Genomic DNA, 27,078 nt, shown 5'->3' with positions numbered 1-27,078 from the left:
TAATCAGATTATATGGACATGTATAAACACCGATTCCAGAAATCGGTTTATGTGGGTATTGATTAAACTCCGATTCTGGGTTTACATGTGATTCGACACAAACTCAACCCAGAATCGGTTTACAAAATCACTAACATAAACCGATTCTGGATCGAGTCTTTTGAAAAAAAAATTAAAATTTTTACAAGTGTTGATTATGAAAGTTAATTTCAAGATTAATTTGATTAAATATTATTTAATTATCCAAATTAGTACTAATTTAACAAGGACATATTAGACATTAACATAAATAGTGGATAAAGGGTATCCATGAATTATTTCTTAATGACCATTTTCTGTCATGTAGCTATAGGCTCCAATTATTAAGTAGCATATGCCCCAATTTAACCGGATTCAATATTGACATGTAGGCTCCATAAACCCCACAAACAAAAACTCATATGCTCCCAAAATCTTGAATTATCACCAAACAGTGCAACCTAATAACACAAAAAATTAACTACCCCCACAACCACCACACAAACACAAAGATAATGACCACTTCGGCATCAATTGAAAGCAGAATTGAAAGCCTCCCTAGTCCTTTCTTATGCAGCTTCTGTCTCTTTCCGTATCAATTTGGCATCTCTTGAGCCTTGAATTGAATCTCCTTTTAAATTTCAAAATATAAAGTCATAAAACAGGAGAAAAAAAAAATACAACCTCGTTGCAATAAAAACCCTGTCGGAAACTCAAATAGGACACCTTTCTTTTTTCTTTAAACCCACAAACATATTTTCACTCCACTCTCTCTCTTCAAAAAAAAATCAAAAACCCCTCTTTCTCAAAATCCCTAGAAAACACAATGGTTTCCGTAAACAAAAATCAAAATCAATCCAAGAAAGAGACGAACCCTAATCAACCGAGTACGAGTTCAGATACAGAAGATCGAAGTAACCCTAACCCTAATAACAACCCAGCAGTGACAGTGGAATCGACGACATCAAGTGTGTCGCCATTAGTGATAGAAGGGGATGAAGAAGATACAATCTTGAAGAAATCAGAGTATTTGACTAGAGTGGAAGTTATTAGGAGGAGATTAAGAAGGGTTAGACAAATGGAGAAGCTTTATAAAGATCATTATTGGTCTTTAATGGAAGAACTTAGGGTTAAATATAGAGAGTATTATTGGGAGTTTGGGAAGAGTCCTTTTAAAGAAGAAGAAATTAGAGAAAGAGGTGAAAACCATAATAGTCTTAGTAATGGGGGTTTAGCAAATGGTGGGGGTGTTGTTGTTGAAGGAAGTGGTGATAATCATAATAATGTCAATGGTGGTGGCGGTGGTAGTGGTAGTGGCGGTGGTGGTAAATTAGGGTTAGTGAATGGGGGAGAAGATAATAATGATGGGAAATATAAAAGATGTGTTTTTGTTGGATGTAAATCTAAAGCTATGGCACTTGCTAACCATTGTCACCAACATATAATTTTGGATTCAAGACAAACACTCTACAAATCTTGCAATTATGTCACTAAAAGGTTTGATTTTTGTTCCCTTTGATTCTTGTTTATTTTTTGGGGGTTTTAGGGTTAATTGTTGAATGAATGTTGAAATTTCTAGGATTTTATGTTCGTTTGGGTTGAAAGCATCTGATACAAATTTTTGCAGCTCTGTGATTCAATGGGTTAGTTCTTGATGTTGTATGTGGGTTTGATTTGTTTAGTTTGTGTATGAGGGTATTGATGCATCTTATGAAATGGTATGTATCCATTTTGGATTCAAATGTGGCTGTTGTGTGAATTGGGTTTTGTTACGAATCCTGAGGCTATGTATCTGTTGCTTCACTCCGCATTTTCGTAGCTTCCAGCTCAGTCCAGTCTTTGCCTAGTGTTTTCCTTTGCATTAGTATGAGTTTTGGGGTCTGACCTCGTTAAATTGCTCGACCCCAAGTGGGCTTTGTTTTGCAATCTTGTTTCTGTTCTGTGCATTGTAATCTTCTGGTCTTTGTCCGATTATTCTTAGGGGTGGCTATGTATTGCTTGACTCCACCTTTTAGCAGCTTCCAGCCCTATCCAGTCTGTGCATAGTGTTTACTTTCTAGTTTTGATATGCATGTTTTTTGTTGTGTTCTTCAGTTTACGTAGGTATAGGAATGTGGATTTTGTCAATGTTTTCTGTTTGTGTTTACACAAATAGATGATGTTAAAACAATTGTTTTTTGCTGACTAATTGGTATTTAATTTGACTGGGTCATGTATATGAAAGAGGGTCCTTGACTTGATGGTCTTTTAAAACATGTGAACGAATTTTTAAAATTGGGGAACACCTGGATTTTCTTCAAAATGCTCGATAGAAATCATTTTGTCAAGATCTAAGCTGTCTTCTTGTCATCCTCCTCTGTATAGAAATTCTAAGTTGCAATTCCCCAGATGGTATACGTAGAAATTTGATTATCTTTGGCAGTCAATACCGAGGTGAGGTGAGGTGAGGTGAGTAGTAGGAGTCCTCTCTGCAGTTGTTCAAGAAAAGGGTTTGTTTACTCTGCCCATCGTTGTTTTGTTTCCAGGCCTACTTGACACACACTCACTAGTTTGCCGCTGTAAAATTGAACTTCTTTTAGCACCGCCATCACATTACATTCTTTCTTCTGTTTAACTCAGCAATGATCCAATATTTTTCTAACAGTTTGAATGGTTGTAACTCTCCAGTGGAGGAAGTGCAGGAACTAATCGTTGTGGGAAGACAATACTGAGTTCTAATCCGCCCCTTCTTTGTAGCCCTCACATTCAAAAAGCTGAGAAACATGTAACTCGAGCTCTTAGAGCGGCAGGCCTTACTAACATTACCTCAACTAGTAAGCTGGCTCCCAAACTTCATATTATAGTTGCAGAAGCTGTCCGTCAAATAAATGCAAAGAGAAGAGAAAAAAGAGCTGCTATGAACAATGGCACGATTGAGGAGGCAAACCATGCTGTAGTCTCCTGACATTTTCATCTGTGAGTTTGATATGCGACATGGCGAGACCTCCCCAAGTTAACAACCTGTTCCATTATATGTTGCTATGGAAGTTTCTCCATCTCTGTAAAATATTTGAAATCAATAACGAAGTTAGTTGTTCAAATCAGGTAGAGATAGAGAAATCATGTGTGTGAATATGTATTTCTAGTTCATGAATCTCCATTAAACAACAACAAATTCTTATTGATTATTGTTATAGGGAGCGCTGAAAACACTAGTGGGAAAGCTGACTTGGTGGAAATAGAAAATTATGATTTTTATTCCTTGTGTTTCTCATCTCTGAAGCTATTTTCACATTAAGAAATGTCTGAAGACTCAAGCCCGTAAAAGAAAATCAAAACTCATCAGAACCAAATAATGCTTATTGTGGCTCGGGAGAAAGTCATATGATGCATTTGAGTTTGGACAAGCAGATTTTTCGTCTATTCTTCTTCTTGGCGGATGTCCCTTCCCTATATATATATGCATTAATGGCATTTTTACAAATAAAAATCGGAAATGCTATTCCAAGCACTCTTTACCACACTAATCACCACTCAACTGTTAGGTGTTGCACATGTAGTGGTCCAATTTATTCATCCAAGACTCACCCTTAGAAAAAGGGGTACACCATTTGAGAAATGTAGGATTCAGATGTTGTGAGCTGTGAGTAGAGTGGTGTTTTGTGCGGTGAATAGCACCACCGGATAAAAATTCGGGAGCAGTTGGATATTAAATGCAACATCTGGACAAATAAGCATCCCAGAGCCAACTCAGCCAAGTATAGTGATGCATTCAGGAGCTAACCAGCGCGTAGGCTACCTATTACTCACTGCATCAAAAAATTTCCCACCACCCCACAATTTTTTCTCTAGCCAACGTCCCCTTCCCCTGTATTATATGTCCTACACGCGTTTCTACAAATAAAAATTGGTAAGCAGTTGGACACCCACCGTGTCCCAAATAACAAACTGGACTTAGGCCATTGTCGTAAGGTTTTGGGATTTGGAGTATTATATATCGGGCATTTTTAGGTCGTATTTTGAGTCACGATATGATCAACCTCACACCTCAATGAAACCGAGATTACTAATTGTGGTACCAAATTGCGTGGAAAGGTACCAAAATACACATAAAGATAAAACACCCATTCCCCAAGCAATATATCCACCGGATTGCGAGGACGAGGAGGACGTGTGGTGTGACTAGTCAGGCTTTCTGACGGTTTAAATCTGTGCATTATGGAAACTTAATCTTACAAAGACAAAATAAATAATCATTAGTTACATAAACCAAATGAGAAAGTCTTCTTACAATTCCTTCATTATAATTTGCTGCCGAAGAACAATGTCTAAAATTGCCATGAATTCATAATTTTGTTTAGGAGAAAAAGAGTATTTCTGCTATTATGATTTTAGTTTTCTCAAATATCTCAAAATATCCCCTGAACATGGATATATATAGAGAAGATTAACTTTTGTCATGTTTATACCCTGTAGTTTTCTTACTGTTTGCTTCCTCTCTATCCACTACTTGAAATAGTTTATCCTTACAAACTCTTTCTCTTGTTTCATTAAAGCTTTCTATCAACTCGACAAATAGTTTCGTCAAAACATTGTATCATTTTAATAAAATATAAGTAGTCATACAAAAATAACCTTATATCTTCCTGTCATACAAAATTGAAAAGGGGTCACATAAATATCGTCACATATTTTAACTGTCGAAATTATGGTACACCCAGATTAAGAAAATCATAGCTCATCCGAAACAAAAGATGCTTTTTTGTGGCTAGGGAGAAAGGCATATGATGCACCATTTGACCGGCTAAATGATGCATTTGAGTCTGGACAAGAAAACTTTTGAGCCAAAATCGTAGCTATTCACTATTCTTGTTCGTGGCGGATGTCCCTTCCCTATATATGCAATAATGGCATTTTTTACGAATAAAAATTCGGGAGCAGTTATACACCCACCAAGTCCCACTCAATATTAAATGCAACATCTGGACAAATAAGCGTCACAGAGCCAACTCAGCCAAGTATAATGCACCATTGATCTTGCCTTCACGTTCTCGGGCAGAGTATACTCAAGTGACGCAGAAAACTGTGACCAAATGATGCTTTTGAGTCCTTAACTGGAAATATGATGCATTCAGGAAAAATGATGCATTGTCATTGGGGACAAATTTTTTTTGCATCAAAGATTGAAAGAAATGCCCCGCCATCCACTTCACTTGCAAAATGCACAACAATGATGTTGGAAAATTAGGGTAATAGTGGATGAAAACAAAGAATGAAAAGAATGTTGTATCATTGGAGTTTCAAGATCTTGCGATTTTTTTCAGCAATTATTTCGACCCTTTCCAATAAATTGGCGAGTATAATCGGTCAGCGAAATATTGCTGTCAGGATACAATGAAGCCCTAACAAGGTTGTTGGATTCAAAGGTTGTGCTCACTTGACCCAACCAAGAACACTGTAATTGATTCTGAAGATACTTAGAGAGAAAGATTTTCTTTTTTTGATGATAATATGGGAGAAATCCTTCGCTGTTTAAAGAGGAATTCATGCCTTTTGGAGGTGTCGTTTCATCTCCAACAAACGCTTTCAACAGGCATCCATTAATGGTTTCTCTTGGGAAGAAAATCCTATGGGAAGAAACGTGTTGTTTAGAAATTTCTGAAAACCGAAATAGGTTTTCAAAATTCAAAACCCTATAGAAAGATTCGAACACAGCCGGAAGAGGCTACGTCCCCCAGACCCCCGAATAACGGTAAACAATATTGAAAATACCTAACAAATGATGCATTCTTGTTCTCGTCTAACGTCCCTTTCCTGTAGGTTTCTCATTCACATTTTCACAAATGAAAATTTAGGAGCAGCTGGACAACCACCACGCCTAGTATAATTTTAAATGCCACATCTGGAAAAAGTTAGTATCACATAGCTGAGTGTGATGCCATTGATCGAATTGATGCATTTGCATCATGACGCATCTTCATTGGGTTCGTCCTTAAGTAAGCGTCAAAGCTAAAAAATTTCCCCAGCCGATGTCCCTCCCTATATATGTCATACTCGCATTTCTACGAATAAAAATTAGGGAGCAGTTGACACTCACCATGTCCCAGATAACAAACTGAATTTGGGCCATCGCGGTAAAATTTTGGGCTTTGGAGTATATATCGGGCAATTTTAGGTGCTTTACTGCTGTGGCCCTGTGGCGTATTTTGAGCCTCTCGATGTGACCGGTGGCTAAGATGTAGTTTCCTAATATCAGCCATTACTTGGTTACAAACTTACCGACCGACCGGAGGAAGGATCTGCATCTGACTAGTTTCACCGAAAGTGTTCTATTTACTTTTTTTTTTACCGAAAATCATGATGAAGTCTGCGACTTCTCATGATCAGGAATTTAATTGCTGCAAAGAACGCAGAGATATTGAGATTACAGACGGCGGCGATGTGAACAAACATATGTGTGACCACGTCTGCACGGGGAACAGTACTGGAAACTGTAGTTGCAGGAAATCCTATAACTAACACCCCATTAACAATTTCTAGAGTTAAACTTATTTAACATGAAAATTGTAGCGCTTCCTAAGCTAGCAGCTGACTAATCCAAGAGATTAGCTAAATAAAGAGGCACTACGAATCTAATTCAAATACTTAAACATTCAATTAAGAAATCTGCTACAAAATTTATCCCAAAACTAACCCCGCTCAATATATATACACATGAACTTCTTTCAAATGATACATATATAATAGTCAATTGGTTTACAGATACAATAAACAACATAATAAACATAGCGGAAGTTAACTAATTAACGGAGTCAACACTTCTGGCTTTCGCTGCGCAACTCTGATCTGTCTCTGAAAACTGAAAGTGAGAATAATTAACATTTAACTTCTAAGAAATCATAAGATGATTAAGAAAAACAATAATGTTTTCCCAGACATTAAATAGTGACCAAGTCACTGAGATACACAAACATGAATATGGACAAGCTCTTTCTTCAAACAATGTATACTATGGTTGTGCAATTCCGAACTCGCAAATCCACACCTAATCGTAAATATGAATGTCGACAATTCCGAACTCGCAAACCGTCGACAGATATAAGCATAAAAGCTGAATTCATATAGGTATAAATGTGAAAGAGCATATCCTCACAGAAGTAAACAAACATGTATATGGACAAACTCCTTCATCGATTTACAGTTCAATCAAACCTTAACTCCCTGATTAACTTCTTAATCTCAAACATAAGACAAACCTTAATTCCAATTTCGGTTGCATGAGCTTCTACTTCACCTGAGATCGAAATATCAATCCACATCTTCGATTAAAGAAAACCCATCCTTCAATTCTCTTCTTACTCGATACTAACCAATTCCTAATTGACTTCAAAACCCTAATTTCTAATTCTCTTTGATTTATCACTTCCGAGTTAGAACCGATCCTCGACTACAATCATCACTTTCAACTACTCATGATCCTACTGCCCTTCATCCCAAACCAGATCAATAACGTCGATCTCCATCACCGGATTAAACAACAGAGAAAAGAGAAAAAAAGAAAGGAAAAGAAAAAAGAGAAGAAGATTGAGAAAGAGAAAGAGAAAGAATAAGAGAAAACTGATTTCTCTTCAATCGAATTCTGAAGATAAGACCCGCACTTGCTTTACTAATCTCAACCACAACGTGTCTGTGTTACGTCAATAGTGATTTTACATGAAATGGCGATTTTACCCTTCATACTCATCCTATGATTTCTTCTTCGTACGGTATCCGTATGACACGTGCGAGTAATCCATTTCGCATAATTTTTTGAGATCTATACGGCGGTACTAGTTTCGTATCTAGTTCGGTGTTAGTTTAATTTCTGTTCATTAACGTTCGTGGTAAAAGAATCGAGTTATTATCGGTTAAGATTGTCTCTTGACTAGTCTAATAGCGTTGACGAGATTGAGGATCGTAGCATTCTCCCCACCTTATACATTTTCGTCCTCGAAAACCAAACCATCCTTATGGTCTTCAAAAACTCCCGACCTTATAAATAACAATATCTCTCGTCTAAGCGCAAAACAATACGATAACAGAACACAAACCTATATGGCTTTCTACAACTAACATTTGTGGCTGTAGGTTCAACTATGTTGATTTTAAGTTATATCAAATATGGAAGTCTAAGTTTCTTACACTAATTTCTATCTTATAAAATACATGTCTCTAATTACAAAGGAGATTCCTACGAATTTATTTCCAAGTGAATTTATATCTATCGGTTTCCTAAAGAATAATACTAAGCTTCTATGTTCGGTCATTTCTGAATGCAGTTGCCCTGTCAAGGTTGGCCAATCCCAACAATGGCTTCCTACGAACAGAGAAAACACAACCTTCACTATTCCCCAGTGCTGGATTAACTAATTATTAATTTATTAAAATTAATTAGTCTCTAAAATATTATCGCAACTGGTGTAAGTCTGATAAACTTTACTTCGTAAAATATAATAACTGTTCACGTTATTTTAAACAATTTTGTCATCTGAATTTGTTTATTTACTTCTTTTACCAATATAAGTAATCACAATTCGATTTTACGTCAATTTATAATATTTGATAATTTTAACTTTACTGTAATATCATATATACATTTTCCAAATATTATCTATTATAAATATCCTACTAATTTAATTACTCAATTACTTTTATGAACTGTGTTATTATTCTCATTATTCTTAAGTTGATAGTCCAGTTGGTACACTAAACCTTAATCTTCTAAATATAATTTTACAGTCACGTAAGGATTGATATAACAAATTTTTATTTATTCATCTCGAATCCGTATACTATATCTTGTTAAAGATTGGCGTTCGTAATTTAATATGATTTAAATTTAAGACTGCGTAAAATTAAATTATGTCTTAATAGTCTTTAGATTTTCCTATCAAAGTGAAGTATCTTATTAATATACGAATTTATTTTCTTTTAATTCTAATATTACACTAAGCGTCAGAGTTCTATTATTACTATTGTATATTTGTTCCATTTTAAGAATTACTGGATCATTTGCTAGACTAAAGATAATTTTGGTACATTTTTGTTTCCATCCTTTTACGTCCCTAACAAGTGTCATATTAACCGTCTAGTTAAAACGCAAAACATCTATTCCTAGTTTGTCATTAGTTTAATTTACAAAACTTAATTGCAGATAAGCGTTACCAATTTTTTTCCATAAATATTTAATCATAATTATATATATTTTTTTTCTTCGTTATATATCCTTTTTGAAATTTTAATTAAGTTTAATATGGTACTAACTGGTAAACGCTAACATTACCCTATTAAAACTACTGTTACTATTATTATCATCTATAATTACTATATTAATATTTTTATTATTAACATCAGTGGTCGAACTATTATTCCAACTACTTTCCCAAATGTTATTGAGTCCCAAAAATATTATTAACATTTATGTGATTGTAAATTATTGACCCTACGTATAAGTCAAGGTGCTTAATAAGTCTATAATTCTAATCTCACTATTTATTTATTTATTTATTTATTTTTAATATTGGATTGTCTACGTGTTTATACTTTTTAGATTAATTATTCTCAAATCCTTATTAGCTAAAGTTATTGGTGTACCCTACAATTTTTACTTCATTACAAACAAACAAATCAATCAATCAAATAATTATTTTAATTGTAGATAGTTTTTATTGATTAAGATTTATCTCACAACCCAACCCAGTTCTAAACTAATCTAGTAAACTAACTGGCACTGGCTATTCCTATTGTCACCCATATAAAATCTAATAGTGAGCTCTGATACCAACAATTAGCGCCCCCTAAGCTAGCAGCTGACTAATCCAAGAGATTAGCTAAATAAAGAGGTACTACGAATCTAATTCAAATACTTAAACATTCAATTAAGAAATCTGCTACAAAATTTATCCCAAAACTAACCCCGCTCAAAATATATATACATGAACTTCTCTCAAATGATACATATATAATAGTCAATTGGTTTACAAATACAATAAACAACATAATAAACATAGCGGAAGTTAACTAATTAATGGAGTCAACAGTTGTGGCTTTCGCTGCGCAACTCTGATCTGTCTCTGAAAACTGAAAGTGAGAATAATTAACATTTAACTTCTAATTAAACATAAGAAAGATTAAGAAAAACAATAATGTTTTCCCATACATTAAATAGTGACCAAGTCACTGAGATACACAAACATGAATATGGACAAGCTCTTTCTTCAAACAATGTATACTATGGTTGTGCAATTCCGAACTCGCAAATCCACACCTAATCGTAAATATGAATGTCGACAATTCCGAACTCGCTAACCGTCGACAGATATAAGCATAAAAGCTGAATTCATATAGATATAAATGTGAAAGGGCATATCCTCACAGAAGTAAACAAACATGTATATGGACAAACTCCTTCTTCGATTTACAGTTCAATCAAACCTTAACTCCCTGATTAACTTCTTAATCTCAAACATAAGACAAACCTTAATTCCAATTTCGGTTGCATGAGCTTCTACTTCACCTGAGATCGAAATATCAATCCACATCTTCGATTAAAACAAACCCATCCTTCAATTCTCTTCTTACCCGATACTAACCAATTCCTAATTGACTTCAAAACCCTAATTTCTAATTCTCTTTGATTTATCACTTCCGAGTTAGAACCGATCCTCGAACTACAATCATCGCTTTGAACTACTCATGATCCTACTGCCCTTCATCCCGAACCAGATCAATGACGTCGATCTCCATCACCGGATTAAACAGCAGAGAAAAGAGAAGAAACAAAGGAAAAGAGAAAAGAGAAGAAGAAAGAGAAAGAATAAGAGAAAACTGATTTCTCTTCAATCGGCTTCTGAAGATAAGACCCACTAAGACACGCACTTGCTTTGATAATCTCAAGCACAACGTGTCTGTGTTACGTCAATAGTGATTTTCCATGAAATGATGATTTTACCCTTCATACTCATCCTATGATTTCTTCTTCGTACGGTATCCGTATGACACGTGCGAGTAATCCATTTCGCATAATTTTTCGAGATCTATACGGCGGTACTAGTTTCGTATCTAGTTCGGTGTTAGTTTAATTTCTGTTTATTAACGTTCGTGGTAATTTAATCGAGTTATTATGGGTTAAGACTGTCTCTTGACATGTCTAATAGCGTTGACGAGATTGAGGATCGTTACAAAATGAAGATAAAAATGATGGAAATATAAAATAAGACAAAATATTTAAATGGTTCGATCAATATGATCTACATCCACGGGGTTAGAGTTCACTATGATTGTTGAAATTACATTTGGATTACATTGAGACTCCATTAATGAGTATTTTGAGCTCTAGGTTGGTGAAGGAAGAAGAAGGAGATAATAATAATACAAATTCTGTTTTCCCTCTCTACAAATGTGTCCTCCTCTAAAGTGTGTCCCCCTTTCTTGATCATACTTTCTCTCTCATACCTTTCTCTTTATATAGGTGTTTACATAGTGGTTTACAGCTAAGATGTAGTGGGATACATCTAATATTCCCCGTATTTTCGGATCCCTTGCTACGTTCTCGCACTCTAAGGAAATGAATGAATCTCGCAGACTAACAAATGTATTTGTGCGACATTCTGCCCCTACATTTTGCCTCTCTTGAATATTGCTTGAAAAGCGATCTTGAAGAAAAAATCCACCTTGTTGTAGTTGTTGGAGCGGGATGCGTGATGTTGGAGTAGTCTTTGATCTTTGTTGATGAAGTAACTACGCGAAAGAATACTTTTCTTGAAAAATACGTATTTGCCTCTATTCTTTTGTGAAGTTCTGAAGCATGTGAAGTATCATTTCTTGAAGTATGCGAAGGATGAAGTATCCTTGAAGAAGTATAAGAAGTACTTATCCTCGAAACATAAGAAGTATCCGTCTTTGCATGCGAATAAGAAGTATTGCGAACTAATCATGCTAAACTATTGCTTCATGTTCTCTGCCTCATGCTATGCTGTAATGCAAATAAAAATGTAGATTAGTATTTAACATTTCTTTTTTCAAAAATTTTCATTTATGTGTAAGTTCAAATCATTTTTGTTTGTTTTGATTTCCTTTGAATGACTTGTTTCGTCTCATTTGATAAATATCTTCCATGGAAATGATCCTAATGAAATCTTATGCAGCCTTTGTAAAGGTCTTACTTTCCTGTCTGTGAGGTCTTATTTTACCCCCTACTTCTCTCCATGTTAAATACCATATCATTTGAAGCAAATAAAATATTCAAGAAAAATCTTAAATTTTTTATGTATGCGATATTTTCTCAAATCTTTGTAATTGTGAAATCTCTATAATTGTGCGATTGTATCGCGTTTTGTAAACCAAATCAAAAATCTTTTTATTTGTTGTAAGTAAAATGTTCAAGGAAAGTGGTACTTAGCTTTTATGCGAGTTGATGTTATTGTTGTCAAAGAAGTGAATAAATGCCTTGAAATGTATGAATGTCGCTCAGCAAAAAGGAGTGTGAGAAGTGAGACTTGAACCCTTGACTTGCCTCTTCCATTTTCTCGCACCATACCAACTGTGCTAAGGCCCTTGTGCGAAGTTATCAAAGACTGTGCGAAGTAATCAAAGACCAACTGTGCGAGAGGCAATTCTGTATAAATTTCGCATAACAAAAACAAATGTGCGAGAGGCAAGAATTGATCCAATGACCTGCTCCTTGCGAAGTACCGCACTGACCAACTGTGCTGATTCTCTTCTGTGCCAAATTTCTGTGCGAACTAATCAAAGATCGTGCGAACTAATCAAAGATCGTGCGAACTAATCAAAGACCAAGTGTGCGAACCTGCTCATGCGAACAAATAGACCAAGTGTGCGAACCATGCTAACCCTCTGCGAAGTAATCAAAGACCAACTGCTCCTCTACTCTGTGAGATAACTGTGCGAAGATGAAAAAATATGTGTGTGTTGGGATTCGATCACGTGACCATGAACGGACATGCTGCTGCCTTAACCAACTGTTCAAGCACTTCTATGCGAAGTAAACACTTAATGTTTTTATGTTGTTATTTTATTCTCCCTTGGAGATGAGAAGAAAATGAAAAATATGTATGTGCACGAATTCAAACCCGTGACTTATTGCTTGTTCGCTCAACCTTGAACCATCTGTGCGAGTTTCTGTTTGTGATAGAAACCACAACGTCTGCCTCTTATCTTTATCTTCGCATTCCTTTGTTTCCTTCAAAGGTTTGCCTCTTATTTTTTCTCCTGAACATGAAAATCTTCAATTGGAACTTTCATTTTCTCCCTGAAACTTTGGTTTTTTCTTCTGAATTTTGTAGATCTGGTTAGATTTATTGCAGGTAGGATAAAATCCTTTATTCCTCCCTGTTTCTAGCGCCAAAATATAGTTGCAGGAAATCCGACAACTAACACCCCATTAACGATTTCTAGATCTAAACTTATTTAACATGAAAATGAAGATAAAAATGATGGAAATGTAAAATAAGACACAAGATTTACGTGGTTCGATCAAACTGATCTGCATTCACGGGGTTAGGGTTCACTATGATTGTTGAAATTACATTTGGATTACATTGAGACTCCATTAATGAGTATTTGGAGCTCTAGGTTGGTGAAGGAAGAATAAGGAGATAATAATAATACAAATTATGTTTTCTCTCTCTACAAATGTGTCCTCTCCCTCCTAATAATACTTTCTCTTTATATACGTGTTTACATAGTAGATGACAACTAAGATGTAGTGGAGTACAGCCAGGGGCGTAGCTAGAGTAGTGCAAGGGAGTGCACTTGCACCCCCTGCCCAGCTAGCTCCAAACCCTTTTTAGGCCCAATTTAAGATATGCTGCTATACGCAAGCCTAATTTTTGCTATTTTACACCCCCTAAAAAAGATTTTGTATCCCAAAAAAGGTTTTTGCACCCCTAACTTGTAAACTCCGGCTCCGCCTCTGAGTACAGCTAATATGTCTCGCGCCCATGCTACGTTCTCGCACGTTAAGAAAATAAATGAATTTCGCACACTAACAAATATGTTATGCGATATTTGGACCTACAATATATAAACTGGATCATCTAACACACCGTTAGGATAGTAAAACAAACTAAACCATTGCAGGAACCAACGCCAACATCTTTGTAATTTTCATATGAATGGCTATGGTGCCTGTTTTCGATCTGAGGATGATAGAATTCTTCTAGGAGGTCGGCATTAGTGTGAAATTAGGATTTTCTTTGTTGTTTAGCCCGATCGCAAATATCATACCTTCCTGAATATAATTGAAGAAATCACGCCAACTTTTGCATACTTGCTTGCATTGTAAGGCAGACTCAACTGGTGCGCGAGAAAGTATTTCATAAGTTACTTCATCAGGATAATTATCCAAATTCATGGGATTAATTCTCATCTTCCTAGGTTTTTCTTATTATAAGCAAATATACGAATAATAAACAAGTATATATATATATATAACTTGTTGAGATCCCTTTCCATGAAGGAATCGGATGCAGAGAACTTTCTTTTTTTTTTTCAAGTGATGGAGGGATTTCCTTTACTAGTAAAACCTGCCTTTATGATTGGACATTTGCCATGCGATCGTCAGTCAGTTCGTTGACATGAGACATAAATGGGCTCAAGGCCTATAATTCGCCTAGAGGTTCAAATTCACATTTTTGACTTGTATCTTTTGATTCAAAATTTCGTAAGCGATCAAAATCAATTCCATGGCTCAAACTTTACAGGGTGACTTAAAATCTGTCAATGTAAGACCAAACTAAAATTGAATAAAACTCAATAACTGATCATGTTTCGTGCGTATAAGAACATACGTATCCGGAAAAAGATTAAAATGAAAACCATAGGGATATCGAAATAGCGCTTTAAATGGCACCACTAAAACTGACCGAACTATATATTTGAACCAGCCTCCATATTGGCACCAAATAAACACAAGGATATACAAAGAAATGGGCTAAAGTATTGTTATCCGGAAGTACTACTCTTGCGGGGCGCCTTCTGACAAGACATGGCTCATCAGACTCTTCTTTACTCCCATCCCATTCTTGTACAACACAGTTGTTATTTTTTCTTTTCTTTTTAATCGATCAAAGAAAATAAATTAAAATGCACACAAACCGTGTGCGGGCTAATACAGCTGACATAGAGCTAAAACCACCAAAACAAAAATAAAGCTAAAGCAAAGAAACTTGTAAGAACACAAAGAGTGTCAATAAAAGAACACATAGCTTGTAAAACAAGAATCAAAGAGCAACTCGCGAACTGTAATGAGGACTGCTGCCTATTGTCAGTTAGCAGACTCGTCAATATCTTCTATAATACTTGGTGAGGACTGCTGCCTATTGTCACTAGAGTTTTCAATGAAACTCTAGTGCTCAGGTGAGGAGTTGCGCTAAAATACTTCCAACCCAAATAAAAAGAATCCCAGATAACTAATTTTGTTTCTGTAGTTTCCGGATCAAAGTAGTAAAGATCCGACTTGTTGTACCAAAATAGGACTTTCTTCTTCTCGGTCACAAGGAATGGGTCATAATCCTCCTTGAAGGTAGTGAACTTTTTTTTTTTTTTTTTTTTTTTTTTTTTTGTGTTTTCAACTCAATCTCCAAACTCCAATATCCATCGTAACTTGATTCCATATTCAAGTTATACGAATAACTAGTGTTGTAATATTACCATATGTCAACAAACTTAAATTCTACCCTATGATGAACAACAGAAGCACACCCTCTCAATATTTTGAGCATTGTCAAGTGTGTATAACAAGCTAAGTTTTCGATCTAACGGTTGAGAAATATTAGCTTGAATCTAAATAAGGTTTTCATCTAATGGTGGATATTGATTGCTTTGTTACCAAGGCAAAACTCCGATTTGAAAGACTATATAAAGGAGACATCTATTTTTGTGAAAAACTATTCCCCACACCTTATGTGTGATACTAGTTTGCGTGCTAGAGTCGTTTCTCCTTTAACCTTTAGTTTTCTTCTTCTAAAACCAGGTTAACGACTTAAAGACTTCATTGGGATTGTGAAGCCAGACCGATACTACTTTTATCGTAGTTGTGTGATCTGATCTTGCATCTTCTATCGTACGAGTACAATCAGATTGATTGGCTTGAGATTGATATCTCTGATAGGCAAGATATAAAAAGTAGTCACAAACATCTTCATCTCATTTTTTATGATTCCACAACATCTTGTTTCGCTATCATACGATTAAGATTGTTGTGAGGTGATTGATAACTCTAGACTGTTCTTCGGGAATATAAGACCGGATTATCAATTGATTCCTGTTCACCTTGATTATTATCAAAAGACGGAACAAAACCTTTAGGGTTTATCTGTGGGAGACAGATTGATCCTTTGATAGACTTGTCTGTGTGAAACATATTTTTTTATTGTCAAAGCCTGCGATTTTGGGTCGTAGCAACTCTTAGTTGTGGGTGAGATCAGCTAAGGGAATCAAGTGCACAGTATCCTGCTGGGATCAGAGGCATAGGGAGTACAACTGTACCTTGGGTCGGTGGGAGACTGATAGGGGTTCAACTACAGTCCAGTCCGAAGTTAGCTTGGAGTAGGCTAGTGTCTGTAGCGTCTTAATACAATGTGTGTTCAATCTGGACTAGGTCCCGGGGTTTTTCTACATTTGCGGTTTCCTCGTTAACAAAATTTCTGGTATATGTGTTATTTCTATTTCCGCATTATATTGTTGTATCTTTATAATTGAAATAATACATGTTGTACGTTATATCATCAATTAGAGTAATCCAACCTTTGGTTGTTGATTGTCATTGATTGATCCTTGGATATTGGTCTTTGGTACCATCCAAGTTATTCCTTGTGTTTGATTAAGGACTCGCTGATTTCCATTAGATCGAGTAAATAAAAACAAGAGAGAGATATTAACTCCTTGAGATACTTATACTTAGATTGAGTCTAACTGTCTAGTTGATTCCCTAGAAAGTATTTCGAAGTTAGTCCATACAGATTGCTAAGCAACATATTGGGTGGTGTTGTTAGACCCTCGCTTTTTCAGATATCATGTAATAATACTATGACACTGTATAACAATGATCAAGAACTATGTTTTCTCCTTGTTATAGCTACGGATCTTCAACAACGGTAATGCTGAACTTACAACCTTTGGGATCATTGAAGTACTTGGAAGTGACGAAGATTTCGAGTAATGTTGAAGATTAGGCATGTGGAATAGGAGCTACTAAAGTTTCATTATCTTTTTTTTTATTCCATATGCATTGATAGTTTTGTCATTAAAATTGAAGAAGGGGGAGATTGTTAGAGCATTGCTCGGTCGAACTCGCATGCGTTGCTATCTCAAGCATGTTTGTCAATGTTAGTGATCAAAATTATAAGTCTTGATTTCTGGTCTACTATAGCTAAGTCTCGGACTAGGATAGAAAGTGTAGTTGAGCTCAAGAACTCCATGGCGATTCACCATACAAGACGAAGAACTACTCAAGGAACCGGTGGAACTTCATCAACTAAAAGGTATGTGGAGACTTGAACTTATCTATCACTCAAAAGCCTATCTACTCTATCTCCTACTCTTTGAGACAAAAGTCATTTTCTATATATAGACTTTGATTATACACATTTGGTATTTAGAGAGCCAAGTATACCTCGCCTATCTGTATCTCTAAATATGTGTTGGGAAGATTTTCGCTTCAACCGAGTTTATCTTTACCTAGTGACGAAAGTCATGATATGTTTCAATCACTTTGAAAATTGCTTTGACGAGAAATGGTGTAACAAATTATAACATACTCTAAGAATGTTTCAATGATTGAAATGAGAGTTTAGATTATATAACCAATGGTGGACATGAGCATTGTTTTGGAAACACATTTATGTACAAGGCCTATTCCTTGAACCAAAGTTTGCGAACTTTTTTGATCAAGAAAAACGGAATGTGGTGTGAGCCAAGTCCGCGAACCGAAGGAAGTTTCGTCCGAGAATTTCTGCTGGAGTTTGTGAACTCCTTCCGTGAACTAAAGTCCGCGAACCCAGTCCGCGAACTTGAGTAGGTTATATCTAAAGATGATAAATGTGAACTGATACTTATAAAGACTAAGGAATGCAGTATGCAAACCATGGCTATAAAGTTCATGAATCGATTCAAGTGAATCACGTTATCTTTGCTTCAACTGTGTCTTGTATAGTACATGTGATTTCCTTGCAGTTGAACAACTCTCTAACTAGTTCGTTTGAAGTCATTTGAACTAGTTATGGTGAAGAAGAACACGGTTGATATAAAATGCTCATATGGTTAACCATTTGGTTAACTATTGTTGAACCAACAAGTGAATATGTTTGGGTACGGTTAACAAACCTAGAAATGTGCATTTCAATTGTGTGTAACAAGCTAAGTTTTCGATCTAACGGTTGAAAGATATTAGCTTGAATCTAAATCAGGTTTTCATCTAACGGTGAATATTGAATGTTTGTTACTAAGCTAACATTGATTGCAAACCATGATTTGAAAGACTATATAAAGGATACATCTAGCATTGTGCAAAACTAATCCCCACACCTTACGTATGATACTAGTTTGCGTGATAGAGTTGATTCTCCTTTAACCTTTGGTTTTCTTCTTCTAAAACCAGGTTAACGACTTAAATACTTCATTGAGATTGTGAAGCCAGACCGATGTTACTTTTATCGTAGTTGTGTGATTGATCTTGCATCTTCTATCGTACGAGTACAATCAGATTGATTATCTTGAGATTAATATCTCCGATAGGCAAGATATAAAAAGTAATCACAAACATCTTCGTCTCATTGTTTGTGATTCCACAACATCTTGTTTCACTACCATACGATTAAGATTGTTGTGAGGTGATTGATAACTCTAGGCTGTTCTTCGGGAATATAAGACCGGATTATCAATTGGTTCCTTTTCACCTTGATTATTATCAAAAAACGGAACAAAAACCTTCAGGGTTTATCTGTGGGAGACAGATTGATCCTTTGATAGACTTGTCTGTGTGAGACAGATTTGTTTATTATCAAGTCTTCGACTTTAGGTCGTAGCAACTCTTAGTTGTGGGTGAGATAATCTAAGGGAATCAAGTGCGCAGTATCATGCTGGGATCAGAGGCGTAGGGAGTACAACTGTACCTTGGATCAGTGGGAGACTGATTGGGGTTCAACTACAGTCCAGTCCGAAGTTAGCTTGGAGTAGGCTAGTGTCTGTAGCATCTTAATACAGTGTGTGTTCAATCTGGACTAGATCCTTGGATATTGGTCTTTGGTCTCATCCAAGTTATTCCTTGTGTTCGATTAGAACTCGCAGTTCCTGCTTGAGTAAATCAAATCAAGAGAGAGATATAAACTCGTTGATATACTTTTAATTGATTGTGAAAAGGCGAGGGTACCCAAATATACCTCAAGATAAAACTTTTCCTACCTATAAGTCCTTTCTCCGAAAGTGATTGTCTATGGACTGAGTCGAGACAATACAACTAATCGGTTCACACTTCGTTTGATCGTCTATGGATACGAGATCGAGACAATACAACAACGAAGTATGTTTACTTGATATAAAGGTTCAGACTTAACCAAAAACAATAGGATTGCTTATCAAGTAAATAGGAATTAATGTTTGTGTAATTTACTTTAATTATAATAAAACAATTATAATGTGTAAAACAAAAGTAAATGACACAACAAGATTTTGTTAACGAGGAAACCGCAAATGCAGAAAAACCCCAGGACCTAGTCCAGAATTGAATACTCTCAGGATTAAGCAGCTACACAAAATTACACCTGACTTCGTATAGTTGAGACCAAGTACCTAACTCTATAACATGCCTAGTTCCGTCTGTATTCCCGCGCCTTCAACTTGTGAATAAGTCACTTACTTGGAACAATCCTTTTGTTTCGTATTCCAAACAATAAAGGAACAAGAAATATGTTTGCTATCAACTCTATTCAATTAAGTGATATGAGTCGGACAAAGGCTCTTCCGTTTATCTCAACATAAACTCCTTCGTCGGGTCTAGATCTATCTTATGTTCAATCACCCAAAGGTAATCTGTTAAGATTAATCCAACAACACCTTTAATCCGAAGAATCGTGTTGGTGCCGATCTACTCAATTGATCAACCCAATCTACCACATGGATAAACCGATTATTAATTAGATCCTCTTTTCCAAAACAAGTATTGTGCACACCAAAGATTATAAAACCCAAGTCAGATCTTCAATATCTTCTTTGTCTTCAAATCTTCTTAAATCTTCAATAAACACCTGCATACAATCACTTGAATCTCTTGTGATCAATCACGCACAGAACAGAGTCTGTTAACAATGGATTATCACAAGATCGTCTTTAGAACTAACAACAGTCTAAAGATCCCTGTCGAAACTCTGAACTAGTTTGAGTGAATCTTATATCAGAAGAGAAGATTCTCAAGAATAAACAAACTAGGTGCAATCAGATTTCAACCACCGTTAGTCAATCAAATCAATCGAAAACAAAAATAAACCGCAATTATCTAGTTTCCCACCAACGGGTCGTGCTAGAGATTCTCAATCCCAAAGAAGACTTTAAAACGAGCGGCCGTAAGAGATTTCACCTAATTAGATTACTCTCCTCTCCAGTAGGCGGCTACACCAGTAACAAAGACAAAAGAGGAAGTCTGTTGTTACGAAGGATTAGTTTGCTAGAAAGGAAAACTTCGTGTATTTATAGACAAGGAAGTTTGGACACCAAGGAATTTCCAAAACCGAAAATATTCTCAAGATATTCATAAATGCACAAATTCGGTTTTCATAATTCCTGAAAATGCTTTGTCCAAAAATAATAATCGAAAACTCTCGGAAAATCTAATTAGTAAATGCACATTACTAATTCCATAATTTCCCTACAAAGTTAAATTAATAGCCTTAATTAAAAGATTCTTAACTTACTTATGTTTCGATCCTGGGATTCTCTTCCCTTAGCCTTTAAGGAATATCTTTGAACAATCATAGAAATAAACATTCACAACACGTGTTTAAAGTGTGTTGACATCTTTACCTTGTAAGTTCTCTTTCACACTTACAACCTTGAAACCGATTTGCCACACTTCCAAACAAGTTTAGAATTGGTTCATCTGACTTTCAAGAACTATGTGATTGATCAAACCAATATCCAATCACAATCATGGGTTTACGGTTCTACCAAAACAAGTTTCGGTTCTACCTCCATGTGAGTACTACGCATAGTCATACTAGCTTCCCAAAGATTCGGTTGACTAGGTACTAGGATCGGTTCCCCACATATATATGGTATTAAACTCATATGTGTTGCACATGTCCATAGGATCGGTTCCCTTTTCTGCGATAAACCTTGCTCCACTCCATAAAAGTATCGGTTCCCTATTGCACTGCACCCTTAGGTTCGGTTCCCTTTCCCTCACTAGGATCGGTTCCCTACCCACAACAAGGATCGACTCCCTTTCCCCAACAAGGATCGGTTCCCTTTCCCCAAGGCACATACAATCCGATCATACCAGGTGATTACTTAAGATTGGTTTTACTAATAAAAATTATATCAATATAAAAGTCAGGACTTTCTGAATAGTTCTACCAAGAACACAACAAGTTGTGAGCGGTTATACTCTATCATACATATTGGTTGTTCATAAGATATGCAATGAATAACAAAACCAATACCTCCCGATAATTTCCTTTTCTGTCCACAAACAAGTTTATGAACTTACTTCCTTAGAACACATGTAAACATTGTTCCATAAGATGAAATCCTCACCTTATACCCATACATAATCACAATAGCATTCAAATGATTATGTTGATGTCTTATCTACAAAGTTTAATGGTTAAGCAATAAACCTCGTATTGTATTCCTTAATACTATGTCTATCTAGAGTTCAAACATGCTTCGCAGTTATGTTTTCAATATGCACGACTTGAAAGATATGTTAGGAAATGAAACGATTCAAGTCAAATATCACTAACCTCAAGTGGAAGGATGATTGTTGTCGTTGTAGCTCCTTGCTTCTTTACATCTTCAAGACTTCGCAATACTTGTAATGTCTCATATCCTAATACTTTCAAGATAACCTATACAAAGTTTAACTCTAGTACATAATCAGGCGACTCTTAACATGAGTTTTGATTCACTAAAATATGACAACCAAACTTGACATACCAACGCTTGGTGGGTTTAACCGAGCAATCCTCTAACAGATTGAGTCTTGTTGATTCTCCTAAAAGTGTATTCGAGTTTGTCCATACAGATTTCTAAACAAAATATTGGGTGGTGTTGTTAGACCCCTGCTTTTTCACACAGAACTCCCTGTATCTACCAGGATGCGGTGTACACGAAACATCCTTATCCAGGATGATATGATGATATCATCATTGTGGGGAGCGTAAACGCCTCTCATGTCTGCTTCTGTGAACTCGATCTTTGTGCACCCAAGCTCCAAAATTTCTTCTCCATCTTCACTGGAGAAATCAATGTGATGTACCACTATTTTAACTTCCTGAGCTTTTTTCTGGTCTCGTCTTCATATGCTCGCCTGGTCATAGAATGGATTCTGGCGTGACTGACGTTTATCACATATGTTGTGCTTAGTTGCCTAGGCCCCTTTCCAAAATCTTTTTTCACGTACTCTTGCAGCTTTCCAGAGTCGATCATTCGCTGGACTTCAATATGTAGGGTTCGACAATTCTCGGTCTTGTGACCAATGTCTTTATGATAATTGCAGTACTTGCTTTTGTCTCGTTTATCATGTGTCTCTGCTGGCAGTGGTCGAGGGGGACTCAAGTCTTTGCCGATTATGTCATACAATTCTGTCAGCCGCATATTTAATGGTGTCTGCTTCATATCGTGATATTTACGATTTCCTGAATCTGCCCGTTCCCCATTAGTTTTCTCTCGAACTTCTCCTCGATCATCCTGTCCACCAGAACGGTTCTTTGACCTGTCCTTCTTTCCGTCATTTGGATGATTGGATGATCTATTTACATCTCTTGTTTCTCGAGATTTCAAATCATCCTCAACTCGAGTGTATTCTTCTGCACGATCATACAGCTCTTCCAGAGTCTTTGGTGGTCTCTTGACCAAGGAAACGTATATATCTCTTTGATCATACTGGTATGACTTCTTGTAAGCAGCGATGGTGACTCTATCTTTGGCACCATCCATTTCGGACAACTTTGGTTTGAAGCGTCGAGTAAACTGTCTAATACTTTCCTCTTTCTGAATAATCAAAAGGAACAACGAATAACATCCTTTTCTATCGCGTCTGTTGTGCTTGTACTGAGAACGGAACTTTTCAATCAGCTTGTGGTAAGTCCCGATTGACTACGACCGAAGTTGATTGAACCAAGTAATCGCTCCTCCAGTTAGTGATTGTGGAAACATCTTGCACATTAATTCGTCGCTATACTGCCAAAGAGTCATGGCATTTTCATAATGTAAAACATGCTGATCTAGATCATCTGTTTTATCATCGAACTCCGGAATCTTGGAGACTAGGAAATTCACTTTAGGCCGGAATTCTATGATATTCCGTTTGAATGAAGCTCCCGCGGATCGGCGTAGACTGTCTATCCTTTCCTGTCTTGAACGTTTCTTTGACACTACTTTCTTGATCATCCTGCGAAGACGCGCATTTGTTATTGCATCAATATCGCCATCAGACGAACTGTCTTCCTGCTCATAGTCATCATCCTCTGGGATATAATTTTAAATCTTATTATTTTTCTTCGAGGACTAGTAGATCCATTTCTGCTCCTGCCATGCTCCGAACGAGCATAATCATCATGCGAAAATTCATCGTATCGATCTCGGATCTCCTCTTCGTCATTCCTGGGACGTTTTGAGCCGGTGGTGGTCCTGGCAGTACTATGTTGAGTCATTGTTGGTCGTGCTCGGGTGCCTGCTCGCCAGGCTCGTCCACGCCTTCGTCTTGGTAGATCCCCAGTAGCCACCTGACCGTCTCGTAACAGAGTTTTTTCTGGTTCCATATTGATTACTTCTCTAGGTCGCATAGGCCCTTGCGGTAACACGTCTCCCAAGTGGCTTCCAGACTGAGCGACCCTTCCGTTTATGATTAAATACGATCAGTCAATCTTGACAATTCAGATTAATAGTCTTTGATCGAGGCTGGCTCACACTCTCTAGTCTTAGGAGAGAGTTTTCCTTCTCCACCTCAATCAGCTGCTGGCGCAACACATCCTCCTCCGTACTAGGAGTCGCAGTTCGTTCATCTCGCACACTGGGTCGATCCCCATACCATCTCGACGGGCTACCAAATACCAGTTCTCTGTTTACCCGAGCTCGCGGGTTTCCTGCACCAGGTGCAGGGTCAACATCCATCCCATCATTCTCGACCAATGGTTGTTTTTTGCTTCTCCGATTATTCAGATATGGAGTTCTGTCATGCAACTGATCTCTTCTGTTTGTAGTAGGAACAACCGGTGCAGATTGAACCTCGTCTGGTTCAGTCACTGTGCGTCGCGGATTGGAAGCAGAAACGATCCTTCGTGGTGTTAGCCTTACTTTTGCCATTAACTTGATCCGGGAAAAACACGATTTCTTTTCTCGAATCCCCTTGTAGCGGTGCCAATGTTTGTTCCATAAAATATTTTTATAGACCAAACGTGATTCTGATGCTTGATGTTGATGAAGACCGATATACTAACTTTTTCTCCACGTAATAGTGTTGAGGGGGGTACCTGCAAAAAACCCTCCGATGCTTAAGTTAGCTAGAGTTTTTCACATGAGTTTATATAGAGAAGATTGCGTAGCTTTTAGGGTTGAGAACCACCCTATTTATATGTTTCAGATTAGGGTTTTACACTAATTTCGAGATAAACATAACTTGGCCTCCAAGCCTGCTGGAACATTCCAGAATATTCCCCATATGACTTTCTCAACAATCCTTCCGGATATTTTCAGAAACTTCCTTTAGGGTTATGGAATTAATCTAAGCAAAAGGATACAGAAGACCAAGCCCAGGAAGTAGTTGAATTGGCTAAGTCCACACTGTGGGGTGAGAATATCACTAGGACAAACTACATAGGGATGAAACATCCAACATGGTTGGCTCAGCTTTCGCTGGCGAGTTGTCTCGGCTGAGCCGAGTTGGTTTGGCTCGGTGGGGCATAAACATCATGCAGTTTAACAGTTCTGGGGCGGAATAATCCAGGAAGCACCAAAATAAGTTACGCCGAGAAACACCAGAGGATGTTCACTGCTGGGGTGTAAACATTCGTAAGTGTAATGTAGTGGGGTGCAAACATCCGGGGAGCACCCAAGCTAAATTACCACATGAAACATAGAAACCCTATCTCTGCTGCCGGACGTAACTTGGTCCAGCCCCCGGTCACCACCGTCGTCAGTGGCCGCCGCCAGTCGTCTCCGTCGGGTATGGCCGCCGGCAAACTACTGATGCACCGTTGTCGGAGATGAAGAACGTTGCCGGAGAAGATGACCGCGCTGACTATTGCTGTTGAATCGTGATGCTGACGTATTGATGACGCACACAACGGAATACTCCGACGCTTTTGACGATAACGATATCTTTTTTGGTATGTACCGACGGAATATTCGTTTGGGACGGAAAATGCTGACGTCGTTATCTCATGCTGACATCATGATTATGTCACCCTTTGTTGATGTTATGCTGACGTCACCTGCTGCTGATGCAGTGTTGATGTCACCTGTTGCTGATGTAGTGCAGACGTCGCCTGCTGCTGATGTCTTCTTCTTGCCTTAACTTGGACATTTGCACATGAACTTCCATGTATAGTGTCTGTGAGGTCTAGTTAACCATACTTGGCTTAATTAGAAAAGCATGTTAGGCCCAATGAACCATACTTGACTAAAAAGAGGAGCTTTCTAGGCCTAAATAAGCCAATTCTTGATGTAAAATATTAGGGTACAAACACCTTTCTCTGTAAAGGTGCATAGTTTGTCATGGACTAAACGTTCATGGGGATTCTTACTTTACATAGGTAGCATTATTTATGCTTGTTTGAGCTGGGAATATACCTGCGTATTGGATGATGGAATTTGGGCCAATCACCAAGTGGCTGGTGGTTGGCATGCTCCCTTCCACTGCGTAGGTAGGAGTTCCAACCCTGTAATTGTTGAAATCCACTCCAATTTAAAGAGTTTGGATGTAGTTCAGAGACCACTAATCTAGGCATCAAAAATAAAATAAAATGGAGTTTTGCTTTACTGCTTGTTTCCTTCCTTCGATATTTATTATAATTCCATTTATCGAGCAAAAAACAAAACGATTGAAAACCAATATTTTCCCATTTGAGTTAAGATAGAAAGTATCATTACTTAATGTAAGTGTGATACGATAGAAGTGCTATTTCGTACTATAAGTGGGTTTCGCTACAATGAGATTTAATGTATTAACACTTGAGTGCAAATGCTTCGTAGGCATAAAGGAACCACAAGTAGAGAACTTACTTCAGCTTGCTTGTGACAGGTCATCTTCAAAGAAAAATCATGAGCAACCGTCCCCCTTTGACATGTGTAACCAAGCAAATGTTAACTATGTGGCATGATTTATAAGGGCTGATACCAGTTCTATTAGGGGTTGATACCAGTCCATCGATCCAATAGTCAGGATCGCCAGAATTTTTTCGTTATATATGGACTGATATCAGCCCTTAGTAGAGCTGGTATCATCCTATGCTATGTGGACCGTTGTCTTAACCAAATGTTACTTCAAGGAAACAACCAAAAGATCCAAAACGAAAATAAAATTAATGTAAAAACGAACTGAGGTTATATATTTAGTGAAAAGGCATATCTATATGAAACCCCAGCGTGGATGCATATATTTCTTCGCAGCTGGGTTGGCTTGATGTATCTATAGTTTGAGCTAAATTATAGATGGCTTTGAAGAGATGTAAATCAATTAAAACCAAATCCATGTAACTTTAGGGTTCAAATTTTAAGACGTTTGCCTATATATCTAAAAATCAGTCAAACAAATAGTGTATCTCATTGAGTTTATAGATGTAAATTTGTGTTACATTTAAGTTAATC

The 27,078-nt window shown here is 37.0% G+C and overlaps 1 protein-coding gene across 1 annotated transcript; it reads left to right on the top strand.

The window, feature by feature from the left end:
* The first annotated feature begins 718 nt into the window (after nt 1-718).
* LOC113284071 (homeobox protein Wariai-like) lies at nt 719-3,101 on the top strand. Its single transcript, XM_026533470.1, has 2 exons — nt 719-1,515; nt 2,686-3,101. The coding sequence occupies exons 1-2, from the start codon at nt 845-847 to the stop codon at nt 2,960-2,962; spliced, it is 948 nt and encodes a 315-aa protein (XP_026389255.1). The 5' UTR covers nt 719-844; the 3' UTR covers nt 2,963-3,101.
* The last annotated feature ends 23,977 nt before the right edge of the window (nt 3,102-27,078 follow it).

This window comes from Papaver somniferum, chromosome 5 (assembly GCF_003573695.1).
Source record: "Papaver somniferum cultivar HN1 chromosome 5, ASM357369v1, whole genome shotgun sequence".
Lineage (NCBI taxonomy): Eukaryota > Viridiplantae > Streptophyta > Magnoliopsida > Ranunculales > Papaveraceae > Papaver > Papaver somniferum.
The sequence above is the reverse complement of the archived record's forward strand: the minus strand, read 5'-3'. Positions and strand labels throughout refer to the sequence as shown.